Genomic DNA, 14,998 nt, shown 5'->3' with positions numbered 1-14,998 from the left:
AGTCAAATCAGACCTGAGGAGGGGTGCCAGGAGATTAAGAAAGACACAGAGACATTATACAGAGAAAAGCTGGAACCTGGTGGGACATGGCTCTCGGATGGAGGAACCGTGACCCAGAGCTAGTTCAGCATGTTTATTATATAGCATGATGAAGGGGAGGAGGTTCACATGCTTCATTGTCTTCCGACAAGGGATGTCTCCATCAGCTCTGAGCTCAAGGTCCAGGCTGTCAGTACATTCTTGTCCATGGAACAGAGTGTTCCTGGGTGAGCCTTGCAAGCTCCGCAGGCTCAACAAGAGACCTTGGCTCAGCCGCCCTCCACAGCGCCACCTTTTTTGTTTGTAAAATTTTCCCCTTTTTTGTTTTTTTTAAAAGCATGCAGTGAACATCTACCTGGGCTCCTCTAAGTTGGGCTCAGAAGATCCGGCAGCTGATTGACAGGAGACAAAACAATATTATTAGAGCAATAACAAATCCAAACAAGTGCCATACAGTATGTTCAAGAAGATTGAAAGGGTTGAATCCTTAAGTTCATCTAAAATTTCTTTAGCTGGTTGTGCTGGATTAACAATATCATCATGGCTATTTTGAATATTTTGTATATGTCTGTGCAGTTGCTGCAAATCAAGACTGGTATTATTATGAGTCCATATTCCCTGGAAGTGTAACTTAATTTTGTCCCAGTTCCACTGGGTTTTATAGTATGGGACTGAAGTAACACAAAACTGTAAGCAGCATGGCAAAGTAACTTTTGTGGAGCATTAATGCTCTCAACTTGATTTTCTAGCCCTATAACTGTGGTTTCCAAAGCATTTAATTTTGCTTCTAAGTTGGTGTCAATATGTTTTTTGATTGTGCAGAGCAGCAGAGGTATTTCGAGCTAAATCATTCACAAATTGAGCAGTATGTATACTTTGAGTCAGGGCTAATGAAGCAGTTACAGTAGAAGTAATATGACCCACAATAGTGGTAATGCCAAAAATAATCAATCCTAAAGCTCTTTTATGGTGAGTCAGTTGGTTTTTATCTCTATTAAAGCTTGTAGCCCAGTTTCATGATACCATTCTCCTGATATGTTAGTGGGGAGCATAACAAAAGAGGGCTGACATAGAATTAAAACATCATCATACTTATTTTCTCTTGTTACACAGTTAGTTAATGTACACTCAGGGCATGAGACAGAATAATGCGTGGGAAGCTTAGTAATATTTACAGAGCCTGTCTTGCCTCTCTCAGACCCATCTGTAAGGGAGACAGCACAGGGGTACTAGAGGATTTCCTTACTTTGGACCGAGCCCCTGCAACCCCTTGGGATGGTCAAGAGGTAAGAGCCAATTCTGCAAAACTTTGGATAAAATTAGACACCTCATCTGAACCTTCCTCGGTGGGGTGTTGCCGATCTCGCTCCGCCTCTCTTTCTAGCTCTCTCTCATACTCTGGGGGTAAAGTCTCATCAGGGGGATCAACCTTTCCCACAGCTGTAGGTGGAGGAGCAGAAGGTGGAGGGGGAGTCTTCAAGGACTCAGGCTTTCACGGTATTCGTCAAGTCTTTCACTGTACCTTGCCCCACCCCCTTCCCGAGATATTAGCCTCCAGCGCAGGATCAAGGCAATCTCTGATTAGGGTCCAAAGAGTAAATGCTTGCACAGGAACCTTGTTCGGGCCTCCTGCTGTATATCTATCTCGCAGGCACTTCCCTACATTTTCCCAGGTTTCCACATGGACTGTCCCCTTATCAGGAAACCAAGGGCAAGTTTTATTCACATATTCTAAAAACTCGAGGAGTTGATATTTTTTTTATTGAGCATCCTCAAGCCTTAAGCATAGCCTTAACAGGGACGCATAGAGATTTCTTTCTTGCGACCCTGAATTTCCCATATTTTACACCTAACTATCAATTAATTGTGCTCCTTACCTTACTTTCGTTTCTCAGCGTGCACACTCCATCTCCTCGCCTCGGCTTCAAGTCCCCCTGTGCTCAGGTCCCTATTCGGGCGCCACTTGCCGTGACTTGCGCAGCTAGTGGAACCAGACCTGAGGAGGGACGATGGGAGGTTAAGAAAGACACAGAGACATTATACAGAGAAAAGCTGGGACCGGGTGGGACACTGCTTTGGATAGAGGAACAGTGACCCAGAGCTAGTTCAGCATGTTTGTTATATAGCATGATGAAGGGGGAGGGGGGGCAGTTCAAAAGCTTTATTGTCATCAGACAAGAGATGTTTCCACCGCTCAAGGTCGAGGCTGTTGATACATTCTTGCCTGTGACACAAAATGTCCCTGGGTGAGCCTTGCAAGAACCATATGATCAACAAGAGATCTTGGCTCAGCCGCCCTCCACATCTCTCTCTATCCGTATTTCCCCCTCCTATTTTTACTTTTTGTAATATTCTTGCACTCTTTGTGTCTGGAGTCCTTTAAGGTGCTGCAGAAATTAATGACTAAGGAGCACATGCAAACCTGTACTGGTTCATTCTGTTATATCCGTGCGTGGCCCCCAGCCTTGATCCTTAAGTGACTGTTGTTTCAGCTGAAATTGATTGGTGTTTGATAAGCTGGTACTTCTGCAAAGTTAGACTATGGTGTGCAAGCTCATTTGAAATGAAAATCCAATACAGCAATAAACATATGGCTCACACTGTGAAATGTTCCTTTTTCTTTCCTAGGGAGTTTTGCAGAAATGAACAAGAATATGTGTCCAGTCCTAGGATTTTCTGCCAGCATTTTTTTTCTAAATTGTGGTTTGACATTTTAATTTTATTTTTTTAAATATTTTTTTCTTTATTTATTTTTGGGAGAGAGAGAGATGGAAACATCGATGAGAAAGAACATAGATTGGCCACCTCCTGCATGTCCCCCCACTGGGGATCAAGCCCACAACCTGGGCATGTGCCCTGACTGGGAATCAAACCGGCAACCACTTGGTGTGTGGGTCAGTGCTCACCCACTGAGCTACACCTGCTGGGCTGGTTTGACATTTTAGATCATTAAGTAAGTGGACACATGTGTCTGAGTATATTTTCCTTTTCAAAAAAAATAAAGAGTATTTGAAGACAGCCACCCAACGACATAGTTCAACATTCTCCCCAAGGTATTTAGTGTTCTCTACCCTTAAAATCAGGCAGAAATCTACAGAGCTGTGTGCAGTCATTTTGTTAGAGGCAATGTATTCCCTGGGTACCAAGGAATTCATTTTCCAGTTTTCTTTAAGCACATATTTGTGAGTAACTCTTAACAAATAAAAACAGTGGTTTAGGGGAAAGAAACTTACAGTCAGAGGTTTAATTTTAAATCTTGCCTCTGTCACTGTGGCTTTGAATAAATCATATAAACTAATGTAGCCTCAGTCTCCTTATGTATAAAGTAAATAATACTAATGCTAGTTCCACCTACCTCACAGAGCTTTTAGAACTGCATTCCCCCAGTCTGGGATAAAATACCACAATAAGTAATAGAAAAAATGTCATTTATTTGGTTCCGGTGTGCTAGAATGTTAGCTCTCTCAAACTTCTCCCAGCTAGTTCTGGGAGTCAGCTGAGATTGTTGACCACAAGCTTGGGAATACGTTGTCTTTAGGGATTCCTCGTGGGCTTTTCCTGTGTTCCTTCTCTGTGGCTCACCACAGTGGGCTTTCCATGGTGTGCACATAGCCAGTGCTCACTCACCCCTTGGCATGAGGTCCCTGGTGCCACTAACGTCTTCACCAAAGGGACATGCAGTCATCCCTGCGTAATCACTCTTGACACCTGTCAACTGTGAAGTTCTCTCCTACATCTCTCTAGTATCTCAAAACGGAGATGACCCCCAACCCTGCCCTGCATACCTGGCTGGCTAGCAGCAGTCTAAATGAGGAAGGGAGCATCGGCAGGATGGCTGAGATGGAGGTGTTCTCTAAAGCCAGACTCAAAGTGTCCTGCCCCAGAGTCTGTGGCACGTTATTTAAGGTTGCTTCAGAGACTGCAGTGAGTAGCCCAGAGCTGGTGCGAGCCTTTAGGGGGCCTCTGGCTGTTTGGGATCTGTGAACCCATACCATTGAGTGTGTGTGTGTGTGTGTGTGTGTGTGTGTGTGTGAGGATCACTGGCAGCTGAGCTGATGACTGGACAGCTGTCTCCCCACTAACTGAGGGAGGAAACTAGCTACCTCAGAGAAGGCTAGAGAAGATGGAACTGAATACAGGTACCAGCTTTTCAGACAGCCCTACGTCACAGGAGGCCACAGTTAGTCTAGGCAAATAATGGTGCTGTTCTTCCTTACATACGCTACATAAAGCCATGGTTTTTATAGTACTTTTTGTAGTTTCTTGCCTTAGCACTCAGCCATGATGAGCCAGACAGTTTCTGGTCCTGGCCATTCTGCTTTGTTAAGAATATCCCCCTTTCCTCCAACACACTGATTATTTGGACGTGAAATAAAACTTTAAATCTCAACTGTCTACCTCAGAAAATGAAATCCATCCCAGGAGAAGTTTAGGTGCAACTACCTGGTTGGACCTGGGGGCATTTGTCTTAAAACCTTGACAAATGGCAAGCATGGTTTTGTTTGTTTTTTAGATTTTGCTTATTTGGAGGGTGGACCTGATAGAGATTATAGGCATGATGAGCTGGTTTCCTACCTTCCAAATATAGCACCACGTAGTATACTCCAAAACAAGTATAGCCAACAGCTGTACTGTCTCAGTTATATCCTGAAATGTGGTATACCTGAAAAACTTTTGTAGACCCAACCATTAATTTGGTGTTCATTGATTTTTTATTTTTAACCCCAATAGAGCAAAAGTTAAAGATTTATTATTCTCCTTTTCATTGATATTTAATTTGTTAAATAGATTTATTGATTAAAAATGATGAAAAGCTCTAAGTTTAATTCTATGAAGACATATACATAATACACAATACATATACATAATAAACTAAATTTACAAAAATATCAAGAGTAGCATGTTAGACATGGATTACCTGCCAGAATCAAGTCTACTCGGCTAGCTCAAAAGGGAGGTAGAGAGAAAAGGGGTATGAGCAACTCATTGAAAGGATATAGGAGTACCTCATAGAACCCAAGGCCAGGAAGTACACCTCATTGAACCAGGAAATGAAAAACTGAGAACCGAAATCATATGCTCTTTCTCTCTTAGGGTTTATGAACTCGCATCTCTACTGCTCTCTTTCTCTGCTTCTCAATAAAAATAGCTGCCCAGCCCTTGCCTCATAAGATCATTTAAGAGCCCTACAGAAACCAGCTGGAGTCTCAGAAGCCCAGAGTCCAGGGAGAGGGCCTGTGACTGGCCCAGCTTGGACAAGTGTTCACTGCTGAACAGGAGATGGCAACATGCAGTCTCTTCTACGTAGTAACTGCTGTTTAAGTAGACTCTTAAGGAAGGGGCCTGGGCAGAATACATTCCAGTTGTGCATCTCAAGTGGTGCCTTCCAAAGAAACCCACTCCCCAAAAAATTATTTTAAAAATATGTTTGGCCCTGGCCGGTGGGGCTCAGTTGGTTGGAGCTTCGATCCATACACCAAACGATTACGAGTTCGATCCCCAGTGGGGCTGTGCACAGGAGGCAACTGATCGATATTTCTCTCTCACATGGATGTTTCTCTCCCCCTTCCTCTCTCAAAATCAGTAACAAATAATTTAAAAATTATGTTTGGAGGAAAATAAAGAAAAAGCAAGGTAGGCAGATTATTAGGGCGTATTACATGATTTTAACATGAGAGAAAACAGATGTGTAAAATACTTTTGTTAGCTCTCTGCAGGAGTGATCTCCATATTGAAAGTTTTATAGCCAACCTGCTAAGAGGGAATTAAATTCTAGTATAATGAGCAAAGAAGAAAGCATTCGAGTACATTAAATTTGTTGGAACCTTGAAAGACTCTCTCTCCTAAGACTAGATAGCGAGGTGAGTTTGAGAAGAAGTGCTGTCAGTAATCCAGAGGTATTGTGGAGAAGAGGAGAACTTTTAGGAAACTGACGGTGGGGAAATATTACCTTATATTTTCCAAAGGGGAAAGAGAATGTTTGGTTCTGGAATCTTGACATTAATACACTATAAAGACTCTTGCAGAGCTCACTTATACATTCTTAAAAGAGAGCTGTCACTGCATGCCAGCACAGGTCTATGAAAAGGAGTCAAACCACACTAAGTAACTAAATATCTTAAAAAAGACATGAATTTACCTTAATTGACCAGGAGATTACGTGATACCTAATGCATCTTGATTTAGCAGGATATTTGAGTAAAGTCTTTGGATCCCTGTGGACAGATAAAGAAATGTAGTATGAATGACAGTGCAGTTAGATGAAATTGTTGAGTGCAGTGATAGCAACCTCTCAAGGATTACACCTAGCTTTAAAATACTACACTTGAACTCATATTCGTTCACATAAAAGGTAGATGCAGAGATAGCAGTTTTACTAATCCAAATTTCAACACACAGAAAACTAGGAGGGATGGTTATATACACCAATTGTAAAAATGGTCAAAGAGAGCAGAACCTGCCGGACATGCACCTAAACCAACAGTAAATGTAAACATGGTATTTTATGCTGAGTTCAAGTGAAAAATACAAAATGAGAAATGTTGGGCTTAACAGTAATTTGGGGAGAAAAGTTCTAGGGACTTGTCAGTTAGCAATATTATGTTTCAAAAGAAATACAGTGTCAATGTAATTTTAAATGATATACTCAAAGGAATTATATCCCGACTAAGGGTTGTAATATCACCCTATTATATTGGCAATATTATGAATTATTATTACAATCTTTTCTGGGAAACACATTGACAAAGTGGAGCATATCCAGATGATCAGGAAGTGTAATTTATACATTTCTTTGATGCGCAGATTCCTTTTTCTTTTTTTTTATTCCTCACTCAAGAATATTTTTCTCCTTATTATCAGATAGAGTGGGAGGGAGGGAGGGAGAGACAGACAGACAGAGAGAAACATTGACGTTGTAGAGCCACATCCACTAGTTGCCTCCTGCATGACCCCACCAGTGCCGAGGACAAACCACAGCGGAGGTATGTGCCCTTGACCGGAATCGAACCCATGACTCATTGGTCCACAGGCCAACACTCTAACCATTGAGCAAAACCGGCCAGGGTGATGCTCTGATTCTTTATTTTGCTATGTGGAATGACCTCTAAGGAATAAAATCTGCCATAGCGAGTTTTCAAGGAGCTTACTCTGTATCCTTCCAGTCAAAGTGCATAGGAACTGAAAATGGGCAAAATCCACTCCCCTCAATCTGTTGAGCTTGAATGAACAAATTTAACAGTGATAATTCTCTTACTGAAAATATATATTGGTTTCTGAATGTCAAGTTACATTTTATATTTTGTAGTACTAATTTATTCACCTGCTGGGTGTCAGCACTGCTTCATGTAAACTGTAAGATGTCTCCACTTCCCTTCATCTCAGGAACGGACAGAAGTGGTTTTAGATGGAGACAGGAAAGATTCTCAATTTATTAAAAAATAAAAATGGGTAGCCCAGCCAGTGTTGAGCGTTGACCCATGGACTGAGTGGTCCCAGTTCGATTTCCAGTCAGGGTACATGCCCCGGTTGCAGGCTTGATCCCCAGTAGGGGGTGTGCAGGAGGCAGCCGATCTGTTTCTCTCTCATGTCAATGTTTCTACCTCTCTCCCCACTTCTGTCTCTCTAAAAAATCATTAAAAACATTTTTTAATATCTTAAAAATAAGATAAAAAATTGGTAGTTTAAAAAAACCAGTGTTTCTCGGATTGAGAAATTGTTTTCTATGCCTAAAGACTATTCCCTATTATAGAATGCAGAATCAAAGGAAGAGAATCCCAAATGACTCTATTTATTGAGACTCTCAGGAAATGATCTGGAAGTAAGATACAACCTTTAAAAGGGACAAGATGAGTAACTTCCACACACAAATACATACATGTGTACACACAAACACACATTACTGTAGATTAACGATAGTACATATGGATTACAGGAATTTGCAGCCTAAAATGTTTTTTGAAGTCTGCTGAATGAATGAGTATTTTTTGGTGATCAAATCTAAATACAATAAGGCTTTATATCAAACTACAGAAGTTAAAAATCATAGCTGATTAACAGAGAGTAAGCAAGTAAATTATTCACAGGCATTTTGTTTTTGGTTTTTAAATCTACTTTATTAAGTTATTGAAAAGTCACTATGAGAATTCTTTATTCCCATCTTTTCTTCTGATCCCAAGCACCTGGCTCCCATGAAAATGTCTGTGAAGTTTTCTTAGGCATAACTTTATAGCTTTAATCACTGCAGGCCTATAACCTAAATGTGGGTATTTGCAGCCAGAGCAGTTCTGTGACAAAGTTAAGGCACTACTGTCCTGGATGTCACAGCAGAAATTAGTCAAAAGTCTGTACCAAAACCCATTTATTTAAATGTGGCATTCTATTTTTAGTTAGTTTTCCTTCTCATTAGAGCCTATTACAAATTCTGTGTCAGCAAAGTGAGAGGACGGATGCAAACTAGGGGTTTCTGCCTCAACACCATGGGTGATTCTTAACATCAGGGTTTGTATGTGAAAAGCTCTCCTGTGTACTCTACCCAATGGACTCATCTCACAACGGAAAATCAGAAAAATGTTGCCTGAGCTTCAGTATGGGTTACAGTTTGTTGGTGTGGTGGGGATAATTATCCCTACCCATCTAAAAATCACATGCCCAGGATAGTTGATCTCAATTCCTCCACTACTATGTTTTTGAACTTGTTATTCTGAAAGAGCATTTGACCCCTCTCAACTGTGGGAAGCCCTCTTTGTTTAGCTGGTTGTGAAGGGTGACCTGCCCTACCATTGCTTCCCCATTTCTGGGGTCTCTCCTGGCCAAACAAGGGCAGGGAAGAGGTGGAGGAGGGAAGAGTGCTCTCATCACATAACAATAAGCTCTATAAGTGCCTTGTATTGAACTGATATTTAGTGTCAGTATCTATTCTTAGATCCTAGATCAAGTTTTAGCCATTCATTTATAGGTATCACTGGGTATTTGTTTTTCTTTTTCTCTTGTTCATGTTAACAAGATTTCTTATAAACTCAATGTAGCCTAGGTTTATTTCCTGGCTGTGTGATCTTAAGCAAGTCATTGATCTCAGGCTCATATCTCCGAGCCTCAGTTCTCTCATCTGTAAAATGGGAGATAATAGCACTAACCTTATAGTGGTGTTGGCATGTTAAATAAGTTTATTAAAGGAAAGCAAATAAAATAGTGCCTGCCACATAATAAGTATGTGCTATTATTTGCTATTATACAGCAAATGCCTTTCCTTGTAATTTTTTCTATTCAACTTGTTTGTTTTTCATAGTTTAATTATACCACTCAAAGATATAGATCTTCCATCTATTTTTTATTTCATTTTATTTTTTGTTTATTGAGTAGAGAGAGAGCACAAAACATCGATTTGTCTTTCCACTTATTTATGCATTCATTGTCTCTGATCCTTGTATGTGCCCTGACTGGGAATTGAACCCACAACCTTGGCATAATGTGATGATGCTCTAACCAACTGAGCTGCGCAGTCAGTGGCCATCTGTTTATTTTTAAAGTTCTCATAATTTCTGAATCATATGCACACCATTCATTCCTGTGCTTTTATCTCTTCCTTCCTACTCCCTCCCCACTTCCTTGGTCTCAGTACTTCTTTGATCATCTTTTTGGTTTCACCCTCCAAAACTGGCTCCAGGAGGCCTTCCTGACCATGCCTAAGTGGGGTTCACCAGTCATATGCACCCTTTTTTTTCCCACCAACACACTCAGGGAAAGTAAAATATTTGCTCCATGTCTCTCGTCTCTTGTAGGACTTTGGGCTTCATCAGGTCAGAGACCACATGTGTCTGCCTCAGTGCTGTGGTCCAGTGCCCAGCTCAGAGCATGGGCGTAGTAGGCACTTACTACTTACTCATTCAGTGAGAAAATGCAGATGGATTACCAGACTCAGTCTGCATTTCTATAAAAACAGCTTCTAAGAGCACAATTTAGAACAATTTTCAAAGGTAAATAATCCCCTGGAGAAAAGGTTGTCTCCATCTATTTTGGGCCAGACCCTATTTTAGAAAACAGTTACTATTCCAAAGGCTGGGATAGGTTATCAGGCTGATGATGTGAAGTATTGCTTTTATGCTTGTGAATGTAATCTTGGGAACAAGCTTATTTACTAGTTCATGGAAAGCTTTGGGGGGAGGGAGCAGAAAAAGCTTTCCCTTCCACTTACCAAGAAGGTAATAGGCTCCAAATGCTAGTTCTGTAAATTAACTCCTGCAAAAAGAACATGGGTCTCAAATTGTCCTCATTATTCTGTCTCATTCTTACTATCTTGTTCTCATTCCAATAAACAAATAAAAAATATATAGTATGTGGGTGTACATATACATAGGATATACACACAGATGTATATGTGTATATGCACATATGTATCACACTCTGTGAAACTCACTGAGCCTGCCCTGGCTTCCTGAGTCTTTATCAGGCCCTGTTTTGAGTTTCCTTCGAATGAGAAAAAAGGTTTCTGGCAACTTCAGTTCTGTTACATTTTCAAATAGTTCTGTGTTGAATAGCTAAAGGTCCTTCTTTAGCCAGTCTGGTTACTGTAAACAATATAAGATCTTTGTTTATTCATTCAAGTTAATTTTTGAATGCCTGCTACATGCCACAGTTCACCTTAAATTTTTTTTCTTAATATTTTAGCCATATTAGAATAGGGTGGCTTTCGAACACAGTTATATATTGGTTTATTCACAGCAAGTGAAATAAATGCTTTGCACCAGAAGCTCAAGTTTTAAAAACTGAGCTCTAAGTCATAGGGGGGGAAAAAAACCAACTGATATCTGTAAGTAATATCTTTAAGGATCTCACAGCTGAGAAGTATAAACTCACAAATTACTTCTCTATTACATAAAAAGTGCTGGTTGATTAAGAAGTACCTTTGTCTCTGAATAACTTCATCTCATAGCAGCTCTCCTATCTTATGTTTCTGTAAACTATAAAAAGTTGTGTTTCATTCACTTACCTTAGTTAAATCCATCATATTTATTCCAGTCAGAAAACATCATGATAATAAGTTTGGCACCAAGCATTATAGATTACCTCTAAATAAATATGATGAAAATGTTCTTTTGCAGATGCAAATATTGGCATTATGATGAAAACCTGCTCACCTCCAGTGTTGTCATTGTCTTCCATAATGAAGGATGGTCAACCCTCATGAGAACAGTCCACAGTGTCATTAAAAGGACTCCAAGGAAATATTTAGCAGAAATTGTGTTAATTGATGATTTCAGCAATAAAGGTAATGACTATGGAATTGACATTATGTCCATAAAATAAGTTAATTACAATTAATTGCAAAAGTGATTTCAAAATAATTAGTCTTTAAAAAGTAATAGCATCTATTGATAGCATCTATTATCAACAAGTGGGCACTGTACCAAGCATTGTATAATAATTATTTTGTTTAATCCTGACCATAACCCTTGCAATGGATATTGTTATTATCTTCATTTTACACACGAGGCTCAGAAATGCTAAGTAACTGCCCTGGCCGGTTTGGTTCAGCGGTTAGAGTGTTGGCCTGCGGAATGTTAAGTAACTTACCAACATTCACAGAGATAATAATTAATAGCTAGAATCAAATCTATATGCTCATAAGTCCATGTATTTTACCACTGTTTTACACTATACCAATTCTTTGGGCCTTGAATTTTGCAAAGATTTAGTTATGGAGGTAATTTATTAAAAGATTAAAAAAATGCAGTTGCGTGTATACTATAATGCCAACTGATGTTCCATCCATGGTTGTCTAACTGAAATCCATATACCTATTTAATAGCCATTATTTTGCATTTTAACAATGATACAATATTGAATTTGACCAGAAACTATAGACTCTTTTTATTTATAATAGAAAGTATCCACTAAAGTTTATTTTGTTCTATATTTCATTTAATATATTGAATAAAAGGATTTTTTTAAGGAGCTAGCTATTATAGAATTTAGGGAGGCATTGGTAAGTCTTGGTTCAACTTGGCAAGAGAGATTGAGCATTGATTTTTCCCGATAGTGGGCTTAACATTTTTTTCCTTACATAGATAAATTATCATAAGCTGAATATATCTTCTTAATGACATGAATATCAAAAGATAGATAATGCTATAGCTCAAAAGATAGATAATGCTATATATAGCTCAGACCAGAAACCATTATGTTAAATTAAAATTGTAATTGTGCTGCTGAAACACACATCTGCATATTTATTCTTTGCTTGTCACAAGCGTGAAATGAATCCTTTGAAACTTGACCAGAGATCTCAGACTAAGTAACAACAGGATTTTGGGCATATAAGTTTTGCACACAACTTTTGTATACAAGTAGTAAATTCTACTAACTGTAGGTCGGAAGACAGAACAGGGTAGCATGAAAAAATACCATTCAGAATTGCTTTATAAAAGCTTCCTCCAAAACTTCATTTAGAACTCTTGCTGTCTGGGTAAACCTCTTCTGTTTATGCAAGGACATACCAGATCTTGATCTTGTCCACATATGTTGGCATGGAGAAGAAATAGAAATATGGCCTATTACCTTTTCCCCTCCTCTTTGTTCAGCTTATCACTTTTTTCAACTAATCACTTTTTTTAGGGAGGGTAAAAAAAAAATATATATATATATATATATATATATATATATATATATATATATATCTCGAACATTTTTTTGCTTTGGTTTGGTTTTGTTTTGTTACAGATGTTTCTCCTTTTTCACCCCATTAACACCCTCCGCCCCATCTCCCCCACCCCGTCCCTAGCTTTGTTTTCCATGTCCACTGGTTATGCGTACATGCATATAAGTTCTGTGGTTTATCTCTTCCCTCCCACCACCACCCCCTCTCCTCAGGGTTGTCAGTCTGTACCCTACTTCCATGTCTCTGGGTCTACCCTATCCCTCAGACTGTTATGTTTATTATATTCTACAAATAAGTGAGATCATGTGATATTTGTCTTTCTCTGATTAGCTTGTTTTGCTTAGGATAATACTTTCCAGGTCCTTCCATGTCGTCTCAAAGGATAAGAGATCTTTCTTTCTTACAGCTGCATAGTACTCCATTGTGTATATGTACCACTGCTTTTTTATCCATTTGTCTACTGATGGACACTTGGACTGTTTCCAGATCTTAGCTATTGTAAATAGTGCTGCTATGAACATGGAGGTACATATATTCTTTCTGATTTGTGTTTCAGGTTTCTTATGGTATATTCCTAGAAGTGGGATCACTGGGTCAATTTTTAATTTTTTGAGGTAACACTATGTTTTCCATAGTGGCTGCACCAGTCTGCATTCCCACCAGCAGTGTACTAGAGTCCCCTTTTTTCCATACCCTCGCCAACACTTGTTTGATGGTTTGTTGATGGCGGCCATTCTGACAGGTGTGAGGTGATACCTCGTTGTTGTTTTAATTTGCATCTCTCTGATGATTAGTGATGTTGAGCATTTCTTAATATGTCTCTTGGCCATTTGTATGTCCTGTTTGGAGAGATGTCTATTCAGCTCCTCTGTCCATTTTTTAATTGGGTTCTTTGTCTTCCTTTTGTTGAGTTGTATGAGCACTCTATATATTTTGGAAATTAACCCCTTATCTGATGTATCATTGGCAATGATGCTCTCCCATACAGTAGGTTGCCTTTCCATTGATCGTTGTTTCTTTTGCTGTGCAGAAGCTTTTGAGTTTAATGTAGTACTAATTGTTCATTTTCTCCTTTGTTTCTGTTGCTTTATGTGATGTATCAGTGAAAATTCTGCTGCGTATGATGTCTGAAATTTTGTTGCCTACATTTTCTTCTAGGATTTTTATGGATTCACGGGTCACATTTAAGTTTTTTATCCATTTTGAGTTTATTCTTGTGTATGGTGTAAATTGATGGTCTAGTTTCATTTTTTTTGCATGTAGCTGTAGAATTTTCCCAACATCATTTATTAAAGAGGCTGTCTTTACTCCATTGTATGCCCTTGCCTCCTTTGTCAAATATTAATTGAGCATAATGTCTTGGGTCCATTTCTGGGTTCTCTGTTCTGTTCCACTGGTCCATATGTCTGTTCTTGTGCCAGTACCAGGCTGTTTTGATTACAGTAGCTTTGTAGTATAACCTGATATCCGGTATTGTGATCCTACCTACTTTGTTCTTCTTTTTTAACATTGCTATGGCTATTCAGGGTCTTTTTTGGTTCCATATGAACTTTTGAAATATTTGTTCTAGTTCTGTGAAGTATGTCATTGGTATTTTGATGGGGATTGCATTGAATCTATAGATTGCTTTGGGTAATACGGACATTTTAATGATTTTAATTCTTCCAATTCATGAACAAGGTATGTGCTTCCACTTCTTTATATTTTCCTCTATTTCTTTTTTCAATGTCCTGTGGTTTTCTGCAAATAGGTTTTTTACTTCTTTGGTTAAGTTTATTCCTAGGTATCTTAATTTTTTTGCTACGATGGTAAATGGGATTGTTTTTTTAGTTTCTCTCTCTGTGAGTTCATCATTGATGTATGAGAATGCCGTCAATTTCTTGACATTAATTTTGTATCCTGCTACTTTGCCAAATTCATTTATTAAGTCTAGTAGATTTTTGATGGAGTCTTTAGGTTTTTCTACGTATAATCTCATGTCATCTGCAAATAATGACAGTTTACATCCTCCTTTCCAATTTGGATCCCTTTTATTATTTCTTCATGTCTGATTGTTGTGGCTAAGATTTCCAGTACTATGTAAATAAGAGTGGCGAAAGTGGGCATTCCTGTCTTGTTCCTGTTCTTAAGGGAAATGCTTTTAGTTTCTGCCCATTGAATATGATGTTGGTTGTAGGCCTTTCATATATGGCCTTTGTTATGTTGAGATATGATCCCTCTATTCCCACATTGCTGAGCATTTTTATCAGAAATGGATGCTGGATTTTGTCGAATGCTTTTTCAGCATTTATTGATATGACCATG

The 14,998-nt window shown here is 39.0% G+C and overlaps 1 protein-coding gene across 4 annotated transcripts in view; it reads left to right on the top strand.

Annotated features, from left to right (window-relative positions):
* GALNT7 (polypeptide N-acetylgalactosaminyltransferase 7) overlaps positions 1 to 14,998 on the top strand; it is a 133,327-nt gene that overhangs the window by 90,649 nt on the left and 27,680 nt on the right. For all 4 annotated transcript variants that reach the window (XM_036282101.1, XM_036282099.1, XM_036282100.1 and 1 more), the window contains exon 3: positions 11,139 to 11,305. In XM_036282101.1, the coding sequence (XP_036137994.1) occupies positions 11,139 to 11,305 (167 nt within the window). The remainder of the gene's footprint in view (positions 1 to 11,138; positions 11,306 to 14,998) is intronic.

The sequence above is a fragment of the Molossus molossus genome, unplaced genomic scaffold (genome assembly GCF_014108415.1).
Source record: "Molossus molossus isolate mMolMol1 unplaced genomic scaffold, mMolMol1.p scaffold_m16_p_4, whole genome shotgun sequence".
Lineage (NCBI taxonomy): Eukaryota > Metazoa > Chordata > Mammalia > Chiroptera > Molossidae > Molossus > Molossus molossus.
Note: the sequence above shows the minus strand (reverse complement) of the source record. Positions and strands in the feature narration are given on the sequence as shown.